This window comes from Merops nubicus, unplaced genomic scaffold, assembly GCF_000691845.1.
Source record: "Merops nubicus isolate BGI_N331 unplaced genomic scaffold, ASM69184v1 scaffold1580, whole genome shotgun sequence".
Classification (NCBI taxonomy): Eukaryota; Metazoa; Chordata; class Aves; order Coraciiformes; family Meropidae; genus Merops; species Merops nubicus.
The window spans coordinates 32424-45944 of NW_008584608.1; the positions used below are offsets into that span (position 1 = coordinate 32424).

Below are 13521 nucleotides of genomic sequence, written 5' to 3' on the forward strand. Positions count from 1 at the left end.
TCTTTCCCAAGCCTGAAACATTGCTTGAGGCTGCTTGGTTGGTTTGTATGTGCATGGATTTTTAGTCTTATGTCTACCATCTGGCTTTGGAAATTACTAGGTATTTTTGTCCTAAGAAATTCCTTCTGTCATCCATGAGCACAGAGTCATAAACTATGCTTTTAAGTTCTAAAATTACCAAATTTTAATATTTCACCACCTAAGTTTCCAATAAGAAAACTGGTTTTAGTTAGCAATACCAGATATAATTCAGTTCCTGCTCCCAGTTTCAGACTAACCTGTGATTTCTCAACTGCACCCAGTAATGAGAAAATACGTCAATACTAGTGCAATATAGCTCCATTTCGAAGTCTGCACAAAGACTTTGTCTTCCTGTAGAAATTTATCAAAATTTGCTGTTCTGGCATTGTTTTTTTCAGAATAAGTATGTCCACATGGAGTTAATACCAAAATAAATATTCTGGAGTGCTTATTTCACTTGGTTCTCAAATACGGACAAGTTGTTAAATACTTCCAGCCAAGAATCTGGGAACATCTGTGGGGTTCATTCCCTGTAGAAATTTTTCTCCCTGCGTCTCAGAGCATTGGATTTTTGCTGTAATGCTTCATATGTTGGTTTGGGAGTTTTTTGTTTGGGTTTTTTTCCTCTACACCAACCTTCCTTTTTTGTATTTCAGTTTAAGAAAGGCAGATGATAGTGTAAAAGTTCACATGACCTTCTTGGCACTGATGTATGCACACATTACTATTTATTTCTGTGAAGTGAGGCTAATGACTGAAAATGAGGGACTGATGGGGTGTGGTGTGAAGATGTGATGATGGGTGCAGATGCTTCGGGGGGACTTAGTGCCTTTGCCTTCAGGCGGCTGCATCTGGACTAACCAGACTAAATGTCTTTTGTAGTCGTGGGAGAGTAATAGGCATTTTTAGGGTGGAAATCACTGGACCTATTTTAAATGCCTGCTTTTAGTATGGTATGACTTATAAACTACTCACTTGGAACTTTACACGAATCAGTCATACACTTAAGCTGTTCTGTAGTACTGTGGGAGAGCAGTCTTAGGATGGAAATGCCGTGAGAGCACTATCGTGCAGGGACTGCTTCCCTCTGGCAGGCTGAAGCTGAGCTTCCACCAGCAGCCTTGGTGTCAGTCTCTCAGCTTTTGGAGAGTTGGAACATGCTTCTTGAAGGACTGATATATGCTGTTTCACTGGACTGAGAACGTGTTTGAGACTTGAGGATTTCCGGAAATAAATAAAAAGTCTGCAGAGTTCTGGTCCCACACTGGACTGCTCCAAGACCATGCTCAGTGGTCAGATGGCTCCAGTTTGATGCTAGGCTCACTGCTTTCCTGTCTGACTCTTCCAAGTTTTGAGTTAAGGGGTCTTCCTTTTTCTGTTGGCATGAATCTTGAAAGTTCTTTTACTGCTTCTGTGTCATTCCAGTTTTGGGAGACTCTGATACTTTTCTGGTGACAGATGAGTGAAGAAGCTACAGTAATTGACCTAAATACATCGTTAGGTAGTGTGCATGTGTGTTTTAACCAGATCCTGAATTCTTATTTTGAAATAAGATGCAGAGATGATATTATTAACAGCACAGTGCTTTAAACACCTAAGTTTTTGTACCAGCTCCTTAAGAAGTCCCTTGCTGAGATGCAGTTTCTTGTAACCGACAAGATATATGCATGAGAAATTTGGTGTTCTGCCAGGAGAAGCCAAATCTGCCCTGTGATACAGAGGTATTGCTTTGATAAACTGTTAAAAGTTTTCAAATAACACTAAAAAAAACACAGCTGGAAGATGTTTATGGTACCTTCCTCTGTGCAAGAGAGCTGGCTTTCTAAACACAGCTTTTAAAGTATTTACTTTCACCTTTATCTCGCATTTAACACTCAACAGCAAGTTAAATGTTGCTGTGAAGTACAGTGCTGCACCAAGTGTTCAAAACTTAAGATCTATGGGGTGAATAGTTCTTTTTATAGTTTTCCCTACTTTCCCCCCCCTTGAATCTTTACAATAATAAAAGGCTTGTGGGATTTACAAGATGTTAATAGGCAGAGGCTACTTTGAACTTGTGCAAGGAGGGCTGTGTACCCTGTTTTTTCAGCTGTACTTTACAAAGGTACATCTGAACTACTTTTATGCACATTCCTTGTATAAATTTAATCTGAAGGAAAAAGATTTATTGAGGTACTCTGAATCTCACAGAACTTATTTTATCTAAACATTGAATTTAACACTTCATTTTTAAGGGCAATTTTGTGCATTGAAAAAAAACAAGGTTGGTTAGTTATGCTATAGTAAATCTAGTTTAATGTTCTTCTACTGATGAGCTTTCAGTAATTATCTCTAATGTATATTATTAAATGGGGGTTTTGTTCTGTTCTTTTAAAATCTTTTTCACTGCTCTCCAGCGCATTAAATCTGGCAGAGACGGCAGTGCACGTGGCCACAGAGAAGGAAATGCTGCTGGTGGTAAGTACTTAGTGCCTCAGCTCAAATATCAGATTTGTCAGCATCCTAAAGAAAAGAGTTTTTCTTGGAAGTGTTTGTCACACCTCCCTTACATTCTGAAATGCACACAAATATGCATTGAATAATATGCAAGTACTTGAGATTTTGTTTTGTGTGTTTTGATTGTCTCATTGCTGTATGAAACCTCAACCAGTACAGTAGCATGGATCTGGTCCAAGGTTTGCGCTTTATATACAGATCTCAGTGCATGCCTGAAGCTAAATTTCTACTTGTTTACAATACTGTGGACTTGAACATTTTTATCCCATTAACTCTGTAATCTCTAGTACAAGGAAGCATTTATTATAACAAAAAACAGGGCACGTAAGCCATAAAAAATGGGAATTTATTGTGACTGTATTTAGCGTGGAGGAAAGGGAATTTTGTGCCCACCATCTAGCCTGTTACATTAGGTGTTTGCTACAAGTTCTAAAGGCTGTTTTGTGCAGCAAACTCTCTAGGAAGGAGAAGACACCCATACTGGCTTTGAGCTCCTTCTCCCCCTTTTCCCAGTGTACCAGTGTTGAAGCACTAGAGTCTTCTGCAGAGGAAAGCTTGCTCTCCGACTGCTGAGTCTCTCTCTGCTCCCATAGATTTACAACATTGACTTTCACACATGTAAAACTCTAGCACTGCAAGTCTGGGAACTGGCCTGCTCTGTTTTCTGCACTAGGAAGTCTGTGTACTGCAGAGCTAATGATTTTTCCCTCTCATTATTAAATCCATGAAATGTTAGTAATGTTAAACCTTACTGTTACCTGCTGCTGCTCTGAGGAAACTAACAGACTTCGAGCTACTTCAGCCACCTGGGGTGGGAGGGGAAGGGAACAAAACAAATGCCTACTTTGACCCCAGAAAGAAATGGTATTTGTATTCTGCTTTTGGGTTATCTTAATATCAGTGGATCTCATGAAGTTATGTCCCCTATAAATTCTTGCGTCTTTTCCCTTCTTTTACAGAGAAGTTTAAAATTTATGGTGTTGGTTTTTTTTTTTTTCCCCTGCTTGGTAGTTTTATTTCCCCACCTACAGAGCAGATGCTTTACTTCATATCCAATTCTGTAGGGTCATGAAAAGACATGGAAGTTACTAGTATATTAAGATGACCTTAGAATGCTGTTACATTTACGAGGACTGCTGTCCTGGGTTCTCTAAGTGTTAAGAAAATACCTCGTTCCTTTTTCAGCTCAGTATTTTCACTAGAGAAGCTTTTACATAATTTCTTGATATGCATAAAAAAACCCCATTCACCTAAGATTGAATTTTACCTGTTCTGGGCCTCAGGCCAAAGTAATTCTTGGGGTGAAATTCCTTATTTTGTTAACAGAGTGGGAAGGAAAATGTTTCTGGACTCTTATTTGTTACATGAACCCTGCATTTGGGCAGCCAGGTAGAGGCTCCAGCAGAACAGCAGCATGAGGCAGCTTTGGTCCTCATTTTCTGGCATAAAGCAGTGATCCACTTGGGCTTATAATAAATAGAAATGAAGAGCAGCATTGGTAGCTGGCTGGAGTATTTATAGATGTGCAAAACGTTGCATTGGGCATGCAGGCAAATGTCATGGAGATCCCTTTTCTTACAGCTATATTTTGTAATTATGCCTGCCCTCATTAGTGAAAAAGGGTATGTTACCAGGAGAAGGTGAGTCAGTCATTCAGGAAAAGAGGATAGAAATAACAGTCAAGCTGGAAGGATGTGAAGACAACACTAATCCCCCAAACTACCAGTTTGTCAATACTTCTTTTGAAGATAGAAGTATCTGTGGGAAGTTGTCTCTTTTTTTTTTTTTAAATGTAAAAAAAAAAATTTCCCTTCACCTCCTCTCCAAACTTGAAGACATGAGAAACTTTTGACTGCAAGCTCTAGTAATTCCAAGGCATTACTCTTTCCCCCCATAAACAGAGTAAATGGTGGAAGAGCAAATGCAGATACTTAGGATGCTACCATAAAGAGGATGAGAGGGTAAGCACAGGGGAAGTGACCTATCCTAGCAATAACTTTTAGGATGTTGCTCAAAATACTATGTCAAAATCATAAAAGAATGGAAAAAAACCCTAGAGTTTGGAAACACCTATGTGTAGGAGCATGTTTGAGAAGTCTCTGTTACAAAAAATTCAGTGCCAAGGATCCAACTTTTCTGGAAATGACTCGGCAAACAAATGGAGGTACAAAGAAGGTCCTGTACTGAATCTGAAGTTAACTTTCTGACAGGTTTCTTAATTAAAAGTTGTGTTGAAGTGTACTACTTAACTTTTTAGAAGGAGTCAAAGGCATTATGCATTCTTCAACTGGTAATGTTGACTCTGGGGAACCTTATCAGTGAAGGAACTGCACACTCACAGCCAGAGATGTTAAGGACTATGTTGTAGTTTGTCTGCCTTTTACTGAGGAGGACTGAGAGAAACCTACAGACCAGTTTTGTCCAACGTTTGGCATTATTCACCTGGGTTATGAGTCCGTATTTTGCAGTTCAATAGATTTCTGAACATGGCCTATGTGAAGACACATATGAAGTATAAACAGGCATTATTTTATTTCTTTTAGTACACTCATAGTACTAAGTCTCTTAGTACACTTTTGGTAAATTAATGGCTTCAAAACTAAAAAAAAAAAGAGAAACACTGTATACATTTTAAGATTAGTTCTTTTCCAGTGGTGTTGCCAAGACCAAAAGGGTTCATTTTCCTGCACTGTATGAGGGATTTGCCATCATTACCGAACCCAGTGAAGCATGGAATCCTCCTTAGCTTAGTACTTACTAGCTAAATGAAAGTACTTACTAGCCAAATGAAGTGTGTATGCATTCCCAGTATTTTAGGTGTGATGCATGTTTTATTTCTTTCCTCTTACCAGCTCACTGTCCCCATACTTGCTGGCATTGCTAACAGATTCTCTTTCTTCCCCAAGTATTTTGTCCCTACATAGTTACATATGTTAGACATATTAATAATTCAGGTTTTGTTAGTTTAGGAAATGTGACCTAAAATTACTTTCAAAGAGGAAGATAGGTGGAAAGAGAACTAAATCTGAGCTCCTCAGTTCAAGAGAGAGAGGAACTACTGGAGAGAGTCCAACAGAGGGCTACAAAGATGATGAAGGGACTGAAGCATCTCTCTTATGAAGAAAGGCTGAGAGACCTGGAGCTGTTTAGCCTGAAGAAGACTGAGAGAGGCTCTTATGAATATTTATAAATACCTAAAGGATAGGAGTCAAGAGGATGGGACCAGTCTCTTTTCATGGTGCCCAGTGACAGGACAAGGGGCAGCAGACAGAAATCGGAGTATAGGAAGTTCCACTTAAACATAAGGAGAAACTTGCTGTGAGGATGACGGAGCACTGGAGCAGGCTGCCCAGGGAGGCTGTGGAGTCTCCTTCACTGGAGGCTTTCAAAACCCGCCTGGATGCCTTCCTGTGCAGCCTGCTCTTGGTGTACCTTCTTTAGGAGGGTGGTTGGACTAGATGACTTCCCTTCTAACTGCTACCATTCTGTGATTCTGTAAATCCCCAGGGTTTGTACTTCATAGGACACCTTTTACTTTGCCAATATAAATTAAAACAGAAGGCATGTGAAATGCTCCAAATAATAACTTGAAGAATATGATTATTACATGCATAGATGGTAGACAGAATAGAAAAGGGGAGACCAGGAAAACATATGACACCCATATCAGTGCCAGTTAATGTCTGCTCTTGTCTTGTGAGAAGGATAAGCATTATATGTAAGATGCCTACCCAAACTTGAACGCATTTGTACAGTCTTATTTTCAATCTTTTTGATTCATGTTGGAAGCAGATGACTTTGGTACACACTCTTAAAATTCTTCTTTTATATTTAAAAAGGGACAAAGGAAAAAGAGAAGAGAAAAAACTCAAAACCCTGAAGGGAAGCTAAAAGTACATCTGAGTTTAGATTCCTCAAAATTTCCTTTCCAATATTCTTCCTTTCATACTCACTTTTTTTGTGTCATAATAGTAACATCCAGTAGTTACTCATAGTAACATCCAGATTTTGGAAGTTAGGGCACTGATTTTTAGTACCCAAAGAGATTTTTACTGTTCAATAGCATAAGGCTTTTCATAGATAAGGGACAGCATGACTTTAAGGAATACATTACCACAGTGGTGTTTACTTGGCCTCTGCATTTAGCCTGCTCTGTGAATGGGGAGTTTTGTACTGGATGAGAGGGAAGTTTTGTACTGGAGGAGAGGAGCCATGCAGTCTTGGACAGGAGCCCAAAGAAGCAGTGTTGAATTCGGCGGATGAAAGGCTGAGCACTTTGCATTCTCCTTGTTACCTAGGCCCATCCAGATGAATTTGGAAAGGAAACCAGAAAGAATGATTTACATGTATTTTACCTTTTTCATTTCACCTGTGACAATGTTAGTGGAGAAATGGGTCTGTCCATCCCAAACAAGATATTCAGCCACCCTTTACTAGTCCATAGGGATCTCCTTATATAATCTGGAAGCACATTACAGATGTTAGGGCTATAAGCATCCCAAATAATCTTGATTGTGATAGGTGCAAGACATTCTTTTGTTACTCTGCAGCCAGGACTTCATGATCACTTATATTTAGTAGGCTTTGTGTGCCCATCGATGCATCATCCATTACAAACCACGGTGGGATGGTGCCATTGGGGAAAAAAAAAAAAGGGGGGTTATTTCGTTGTTGGTTTTTTGTTTTTTTTTTTTTTTTTTTTAAATTGATGGGGAAAAAAATATGAGTGAAGAAAACCTCCTAATTTTTCTGCATCTGAACTCACCTAAGGACTTGGTGGACTGACACACCACAAAAAAATTGGAGTTAAAAATTGCATCTTCTTCTCATGCCATTTCTCATAATATTCTGTCTGCTGTGCTGAATGTGCTGTTACCTTTGGTCAAACCAAAGCCCTCTCTTCTCCAAAGATGTCTTCATCCCAAATGCAAAAGATGAACACAGCTGCATTTAAACACATTCTGGATTTAGTGGAGCATCTGTCGCCTTTAAAAACATTAGTCCAATATGCACTTTGTTATATAAACATTTTACAGAGGAGGTAGATTAAGAAACAACCTTACTTTTTGACAGCTTTTCCTGACGAGTAAAATGGTACTAAAAATTTTAATTCATCCCATTTGTGATACTGGAGGAATTTCTAATGCAGTAGTCTCATCACCATAATTGCAGCTGGTGAGATTCATTTAAAAAATAAATATAACTATAAAGGATTTTATGGGTTGAAGTGATAATACCTTGTAACACAGGTATCTTGATAAGTAGGAAGTACAGAAACACTTAAAAAGATTTAGAGTCTTTTTTGCTGGATATCATTACTTAAAATAGGATTATTCCAGAATAAAATTACCTTTGCACTATGTTATTTTATTAATTATTCTGCAGTATAAAATTAACCGTTTTTTTAAGGTAAGTTTTGTACTTTGATTCTTTCTTTTTTCACTCCAAATTACGTGTGGAGAAACTAGTTCAAATTAGCTTTTGCAGGAACTTGAACAGATCTGGATGAATAGAACATATTATACTTAAAATATAATAATTTAAATATCCTAAATATAACATTATAGTGTTATAATAGGTGGTGAGAGAAAAGGAGAGGAACTCTGGCTTCGAATTTTAGACTTACTGCATTATTCCCTTCTTGAAAGAAGTCTTAATAAAACTTCAGATCCTAGGATGTCCAAGAAAGCTGCTGTTTTCAGTTGTTTGTTTTAGGGCAGTAAGATGTGCAGCTAACTTGTGGATATTATGTTTATCCCAGCCATTTTGGTTTGTCTACCATCCTTTTTTTTTTTCTTTTCACCTTCCTCTGGTAATATCACTAAACCCCATGTATTTTCCTCCTTCACTATTGAAAGTCTTTGATTCCACCATCTTCTTCCTCTTCCCACTACACCAAGTTCTTCCTTTCTGAAACCAACCAGTTAAACCTCTGAAGTTTCTTTGACTTCCACTAGTGTAGTTTCTGCTGTATCATTCCTGTCTTTGCATCTCCTTACTGCTTCTTCCAAAGTTACTCATTATTTTGTGAATTACTTGTTTTCTACGGCTCTAGACTTCTGTGCCTACTCCTAACCTACTCCTCCTCTCCTTGTTTTGTATTCTTATCTAAACTGTCCTCAAAATGTTTTCATCCACACTGTCTTTTAAGCTCAGCACTCACATCCTTGTTGCACAGGCCTGTCCAAAGCCCACTGAAATCAAGAAGTGGCCCTTCTGTAATTTTAGAGCACTTTGGTTGAGCCCCACCCAATCAAACCCATCGATTGATTTCAGTTTCTTCAAATCCCTCATTAAGCATTCACTTCTTCCATGAACCTGTCAGTGAGAATAGATCCAAGGGAGATCAATGTGTATTAGAATAAATTTTTCTGGCTTTGAAGTCTCAACTGTCGTCTGTCTTGTAAATGGATTAACTGTTTGCCATGTAGTTGTATTAGATCTTTCTCGGAGCAGAGACATTGTCTTCCAAATTCAGAGCTGAGTAAATTGAGGTCTGCAGAAATGTTTATAGAGAAATAAAGGTTTGTCATCTTTGTGGAAGGTTGTTTGTTTTCTCTAATAGTAACAATATTTATAAAAAGAACATCATAGTAAATAAGACAATGGAAATGTGTCACCAAGTCCAGACTTCATCATTAATGTTTGCTGGATGAAACCCATTTTCCCTCTTACAGAAGGAGGACTTTTAATAACAGCATTGTTTGGTGTTGTAAATGAGCGTGTTTGTGTTAGCTGCGTGGCATGTCCTACTTGTAAATACACCAAGTCAAACATGAAACGTTTTCTCCCACGAGAAAAACATTGCATAAAAATTTGTTGTAGCAGCTGAGATTGAAAGCTTGCTGTGAACATGAAAAAGAGATTCAGAGGTGAGGAGAATATTTGAAGTGTCTGGAATACTGCTGTGGCAAGAGGAGGTTAATCTGACATTGTCTGGGCACGAGGCAGCCCTCAGAGCCGACACATTCCTTGGGGCCCTGCTGCAAAGGGAGCTGCCAGCGCAGCGTTGACAGCACGGTGCGGGGCCAGGATGGTCCGTGTGCATGAACTGTGCCTGCCTGCTGCAGCCAGCACCTGCCAAATACACTCTTCTGACTGAAAGCAAAGGTAGTGTTGGGTTTAACCTTGACAGTGTTCAACAGGTGAATCAAAATAATATAACAGTAAGCACACAGATGTAGGAAATATCTGCATACATTGTGACACTGTTTATCATGCTTATTTTAACTCTAAAATGCGACTGTAATTTATAAGCAACTGAAATGTCAGCATTTGAAGCAGAAATATTTTAATGTTTACTCCAAAGTAAATAAGGCTGTGCGTATATATATATATTTCACATAGAAACACACACTTGTGGACACAGTGTCCATTGTGTTTTAACGACCACTATTACAAATGAGTACTGTATCCACCGTGAAGAGATGGTTTCATCCAAATCTTGTTTGACAGATAGTAAGTGAATTTATGTTGTTCTTGTATCATGATTCCACAGAATGTAACAGCATGTTACTTGTTTTCAACGTTGGTTTTTTTTTCTCTCTCAGATAGTGGTCTTACCAGAGGAGAAAGACTAAGTGCCAAACTAAAAGCTTTGCCTGAAACAAATGAACCCTATGAAAGCAGCAGCAGTAAAGAAATAGGCAAGTGGGCTTCTTATACCTTATACTTTATACTTCTTCTGGCCCTCAAAGAGAGGGGAGATGGAAAGAGTAAGTTATTGGAAGAGCATGTAAGATTAGATAATTAGGAAAATATTCTCCTCATGAAATTAATGTGAAGAATGGCTTTAGTTTAATTGTTCAGAGTGATCACTATAAAGTAACTATAAATATTAATGTGTCCCGTGTAAATATTCCTTACTTTGGATCTGTCTGCTGCATCCTTTAGTCAGCTCTCGTGGTTCTGCTGTCGTAAGTTCTTCACTAAGGTTGATTTTTCAAAGGACTTTAAAACCCTAAATTCATGTGGAATGTATTTTCTAAATTGCCCTTCCTTAACCAGCTCATCAGTCTTGCTGTTCCATGCACTTCTCCAAAGTCTTTTTCTCAGTAAGTGACTGTAATAAAATTAATTAATTTTTAAAAAGAAGGGGGGAAAAAAAGCTTCTCTCACTATCACTCAGGTACTTCGTTCTTGTGCCATGCCTGGGTTCCTGAATGTGGTATCTTGCCCTCCTTCAGTGTTCACATGCTTTCTGGTCTGCATTTCAGACTCACCATATAGAAGTATAATGCTGAAACCCAGTATTGTGTTTGATTGTACATTTGAAACAAAGGTAAAATTACTTGTAGGTAACTGTTTCAAATGTATTTATTGAAACCCTAGATGCTTCCTACGTAGATCCACTTGGCCCACAAGAAGAAAGACCAAAAACTGCAGCAAGAAAAAGAACTGAGGAAGATGACTTTGCTGATGAAGAACTAGGAGACGATTTGCTTCCATAATAGCACATGGTACACTCATCATTTTTTTTTATACTTTTAAAAGTTTTGGCAGGAAAATGTTCATTTATGAAGATTTTGTAGTGGATTTTGATAAAATATTTGTGAAATACTTTGAATATATGATGTCTCACATAAAAAACATGGATTTGAAATTGCAGTGTCTTGTGTAACTGGTTTTTAAAAAAAAAAATCTTGAGGTTATTTTACTCATGCGTATAAACTACACAGATATTCAGACCCTTGCAAACTATATCAAATGCATAAAGCTTTTACTTTCAGAGATACATCCAATGATAGTACACAGCAACCTCTAAGATTTCACCTTCCAATGCAAAATACCGCAAAGCAATGTTGTAAGGCTGATAGTGCCATATCCTTCATCCAAAGCCACAATTCATTTAAGGCCTGTGAATCAACTTTCTGAAAATGGTGGATGTGACCGTGGTTGTCTTTGAAGCCTCAATTCAGCAAAACACTTAATACTGATACTGAAGAAAACATGTTAGTTTTAAGTCTATGCTTACCTGAACCAGGGCTATTTTGTAGTCTCTTGGCAACCTCATAGGTATTTTTGCAATTATAAATATGAGGGTTTTTTTGGTTTAGTTTTGTTTGTTTGTTTTGTTTTTAAATGGTCAGAGTAGGTAGATTTCAGTCCAGTTTGTTCAGAATTGCTAATTTGATTTTAGCTTCATTGAGGCTACCCCTGCAGACCCACACTGCCAGAAGCTTGGCACTGACACCCAACACAACAGTATATATTGTTAATATTTTCAATGAAATGTGAGCCAGATAGACAAAGGAGGGGAGATGGAAAGGCAATCAAACTGAACAATTCTCAGAGTAGGGTTCAGGCAGATGGCTCTAACCTTATGGTCACAGTTGGAACCCAGCTTTGTCTTGCCTGTTCTTAAGTGGTGCCCTATCTGCCACTCTGGTCATGGGATGACATATTCCTGGGTATCATAGTGGTTCTTTTCTGTCAGGCTTACAGTCTTGGGAGCCCTGGACTTCCAGGATGCCATGAGCAGGAAGGGAGCATTTTCAGCTACAGACTGCAATGGAATGAGGTATCTGACTGATCACAGTTGAAGAAAGTATTTGGGACCATGGCAGGGAGTGCAGTGTGCAGGAGAAGACAAGCAAGATACTGTCATGATCTTCTAACACAAAACCATTTGAGTAGAGCATCTAATCAAACACTGCAACCACATAGACGTGCCCATGGTGAAGTGGTTTGAGTTGCTAACAACTGGGGACATGGTTCATGACTTGGTCTGTGGAAACACTCCTGTGGACATCAGAGAGATTCTGATCAGCAGCAGTTTCTTGGTTTGCCCAGCTGCCTGACTGTGCATTATGTAAAATTCTGTGGTTTACAAATAGAATTGTACTTTTGTTCCACTCCTGCACAAACTCCCAGGAACTTCTGGAACATGTTGTTTCCTATAGCATAAGGATCTGATTATATAATGCTCTGGGTTATGAAGTATTTGCACGTTATTTTGCAAGCAAAGTTGAGCTTGTTCTGAACTGACAGAAAGCCATGTGATCCAGCTCCAACACTGGAATAACGAGTCTTGCTGACAGTCAAAACTATTTAGCCCAGGTTCATCTCCTTCAAAAGCCTGTTAACTAGGCTGCGTCTCTACTAGAATTGCAACATTGCCAGGGCAGGCCCAGAGCAGAGGAGCTGACATGTATAACCATTCATACTGTAAAAACAGTAGCACACTCCCCAGCACAGTTTTGGCCCAAGACTTTTGGCAGTCTCCCAGACAATTCCCCAGAAAGGTTAGCCTAGGCTAGGAACCATTCTTCATAAGCATCTTCGGTGCAGCCTCCTTGTTCTGCTGTGTGACACCTTCTGTGTGTGGGAGCACAAGATGCGACATGCCGCCTGGAGAGGGATCCCTGATGGGGACACACATAGCTGGAATCTATTCAGGAGGAAGAAGCTCTGTGCATGCTGAAGTGCTATGTCAGCACACTGTTGGAAGGCCTCAGTCCTCAGGCAGGTGAACACACTTGCCTGATGCAGGCAGCTCAGGTCTCGAAGGCAGCGTGGCCATGCCAGTGGGGTGCTGTGCCTAAAATAATTACCTGGGTCATATTCAGGATGTGCTGTATTCAGTTAGATACAAAGTCACCTTCTTTACCTGTATGAAAAATATCTCTTTGTACGGTAGGCTCTCAGGTAATGACCCCGTGAGCCACAATTACTTTACAAAATATACAGAAATTCACTTTCCTTGGATACAGGTGGAAAGTAATCACAGCAATTCTACTCCTTGAGACAGACGTTAGTCTTCTTGATTCTCTGTCGTCTTCTGTGTCTGTTACTGATTCAGCAGCCGACGGGGGAAAAGATTCTTTGCGAAGAGCCTCTTGGCGTTTAGGCTGTGGACACTCTAGCTGGTTAACCTCATAATGTGCATCTTGGCAGCATGAATAGCCAAACCTAAATGATTGCCTGGTGATATTTTATTTCTAAACAAGCCTAACTCCACAATATCAAAGCATTCTTACGCATGTATTTCATGTTCCACCCTGA

The 13521-nt window shown here is 39.1% G+C and overlaps 1 protein-coding gene across 1 annotated transcript in view; it reads left to right on the forward strand.

Moving 5' to 3' along the window:
• Nucleotides 1-10967, forward strand: part of IFT88 (intraflagellar transport 88) — a 42730-nt gene extending 31763 nt beyond the window's left edge. The window contains exons 23-25 of the mRNA XM_008944594.1: nucleotides 2418-2478; nucleotides 10068-10163; nucleotides 10849-10967. Of these exons, the coding sequence (XP_008942842.1) occupies nucleotides 2418-2478; nucleotides 10068-10163; nucleotides 10849-10967 (276 nt within the window). The remainder of the gene's footprint in view (nucleotides 1-2417; nucleotides 2479-10067; nucleotides 10164-10848) is intronic.
• Nucleotides 10968-13521: the final 2554 nt, after the last annotated feature.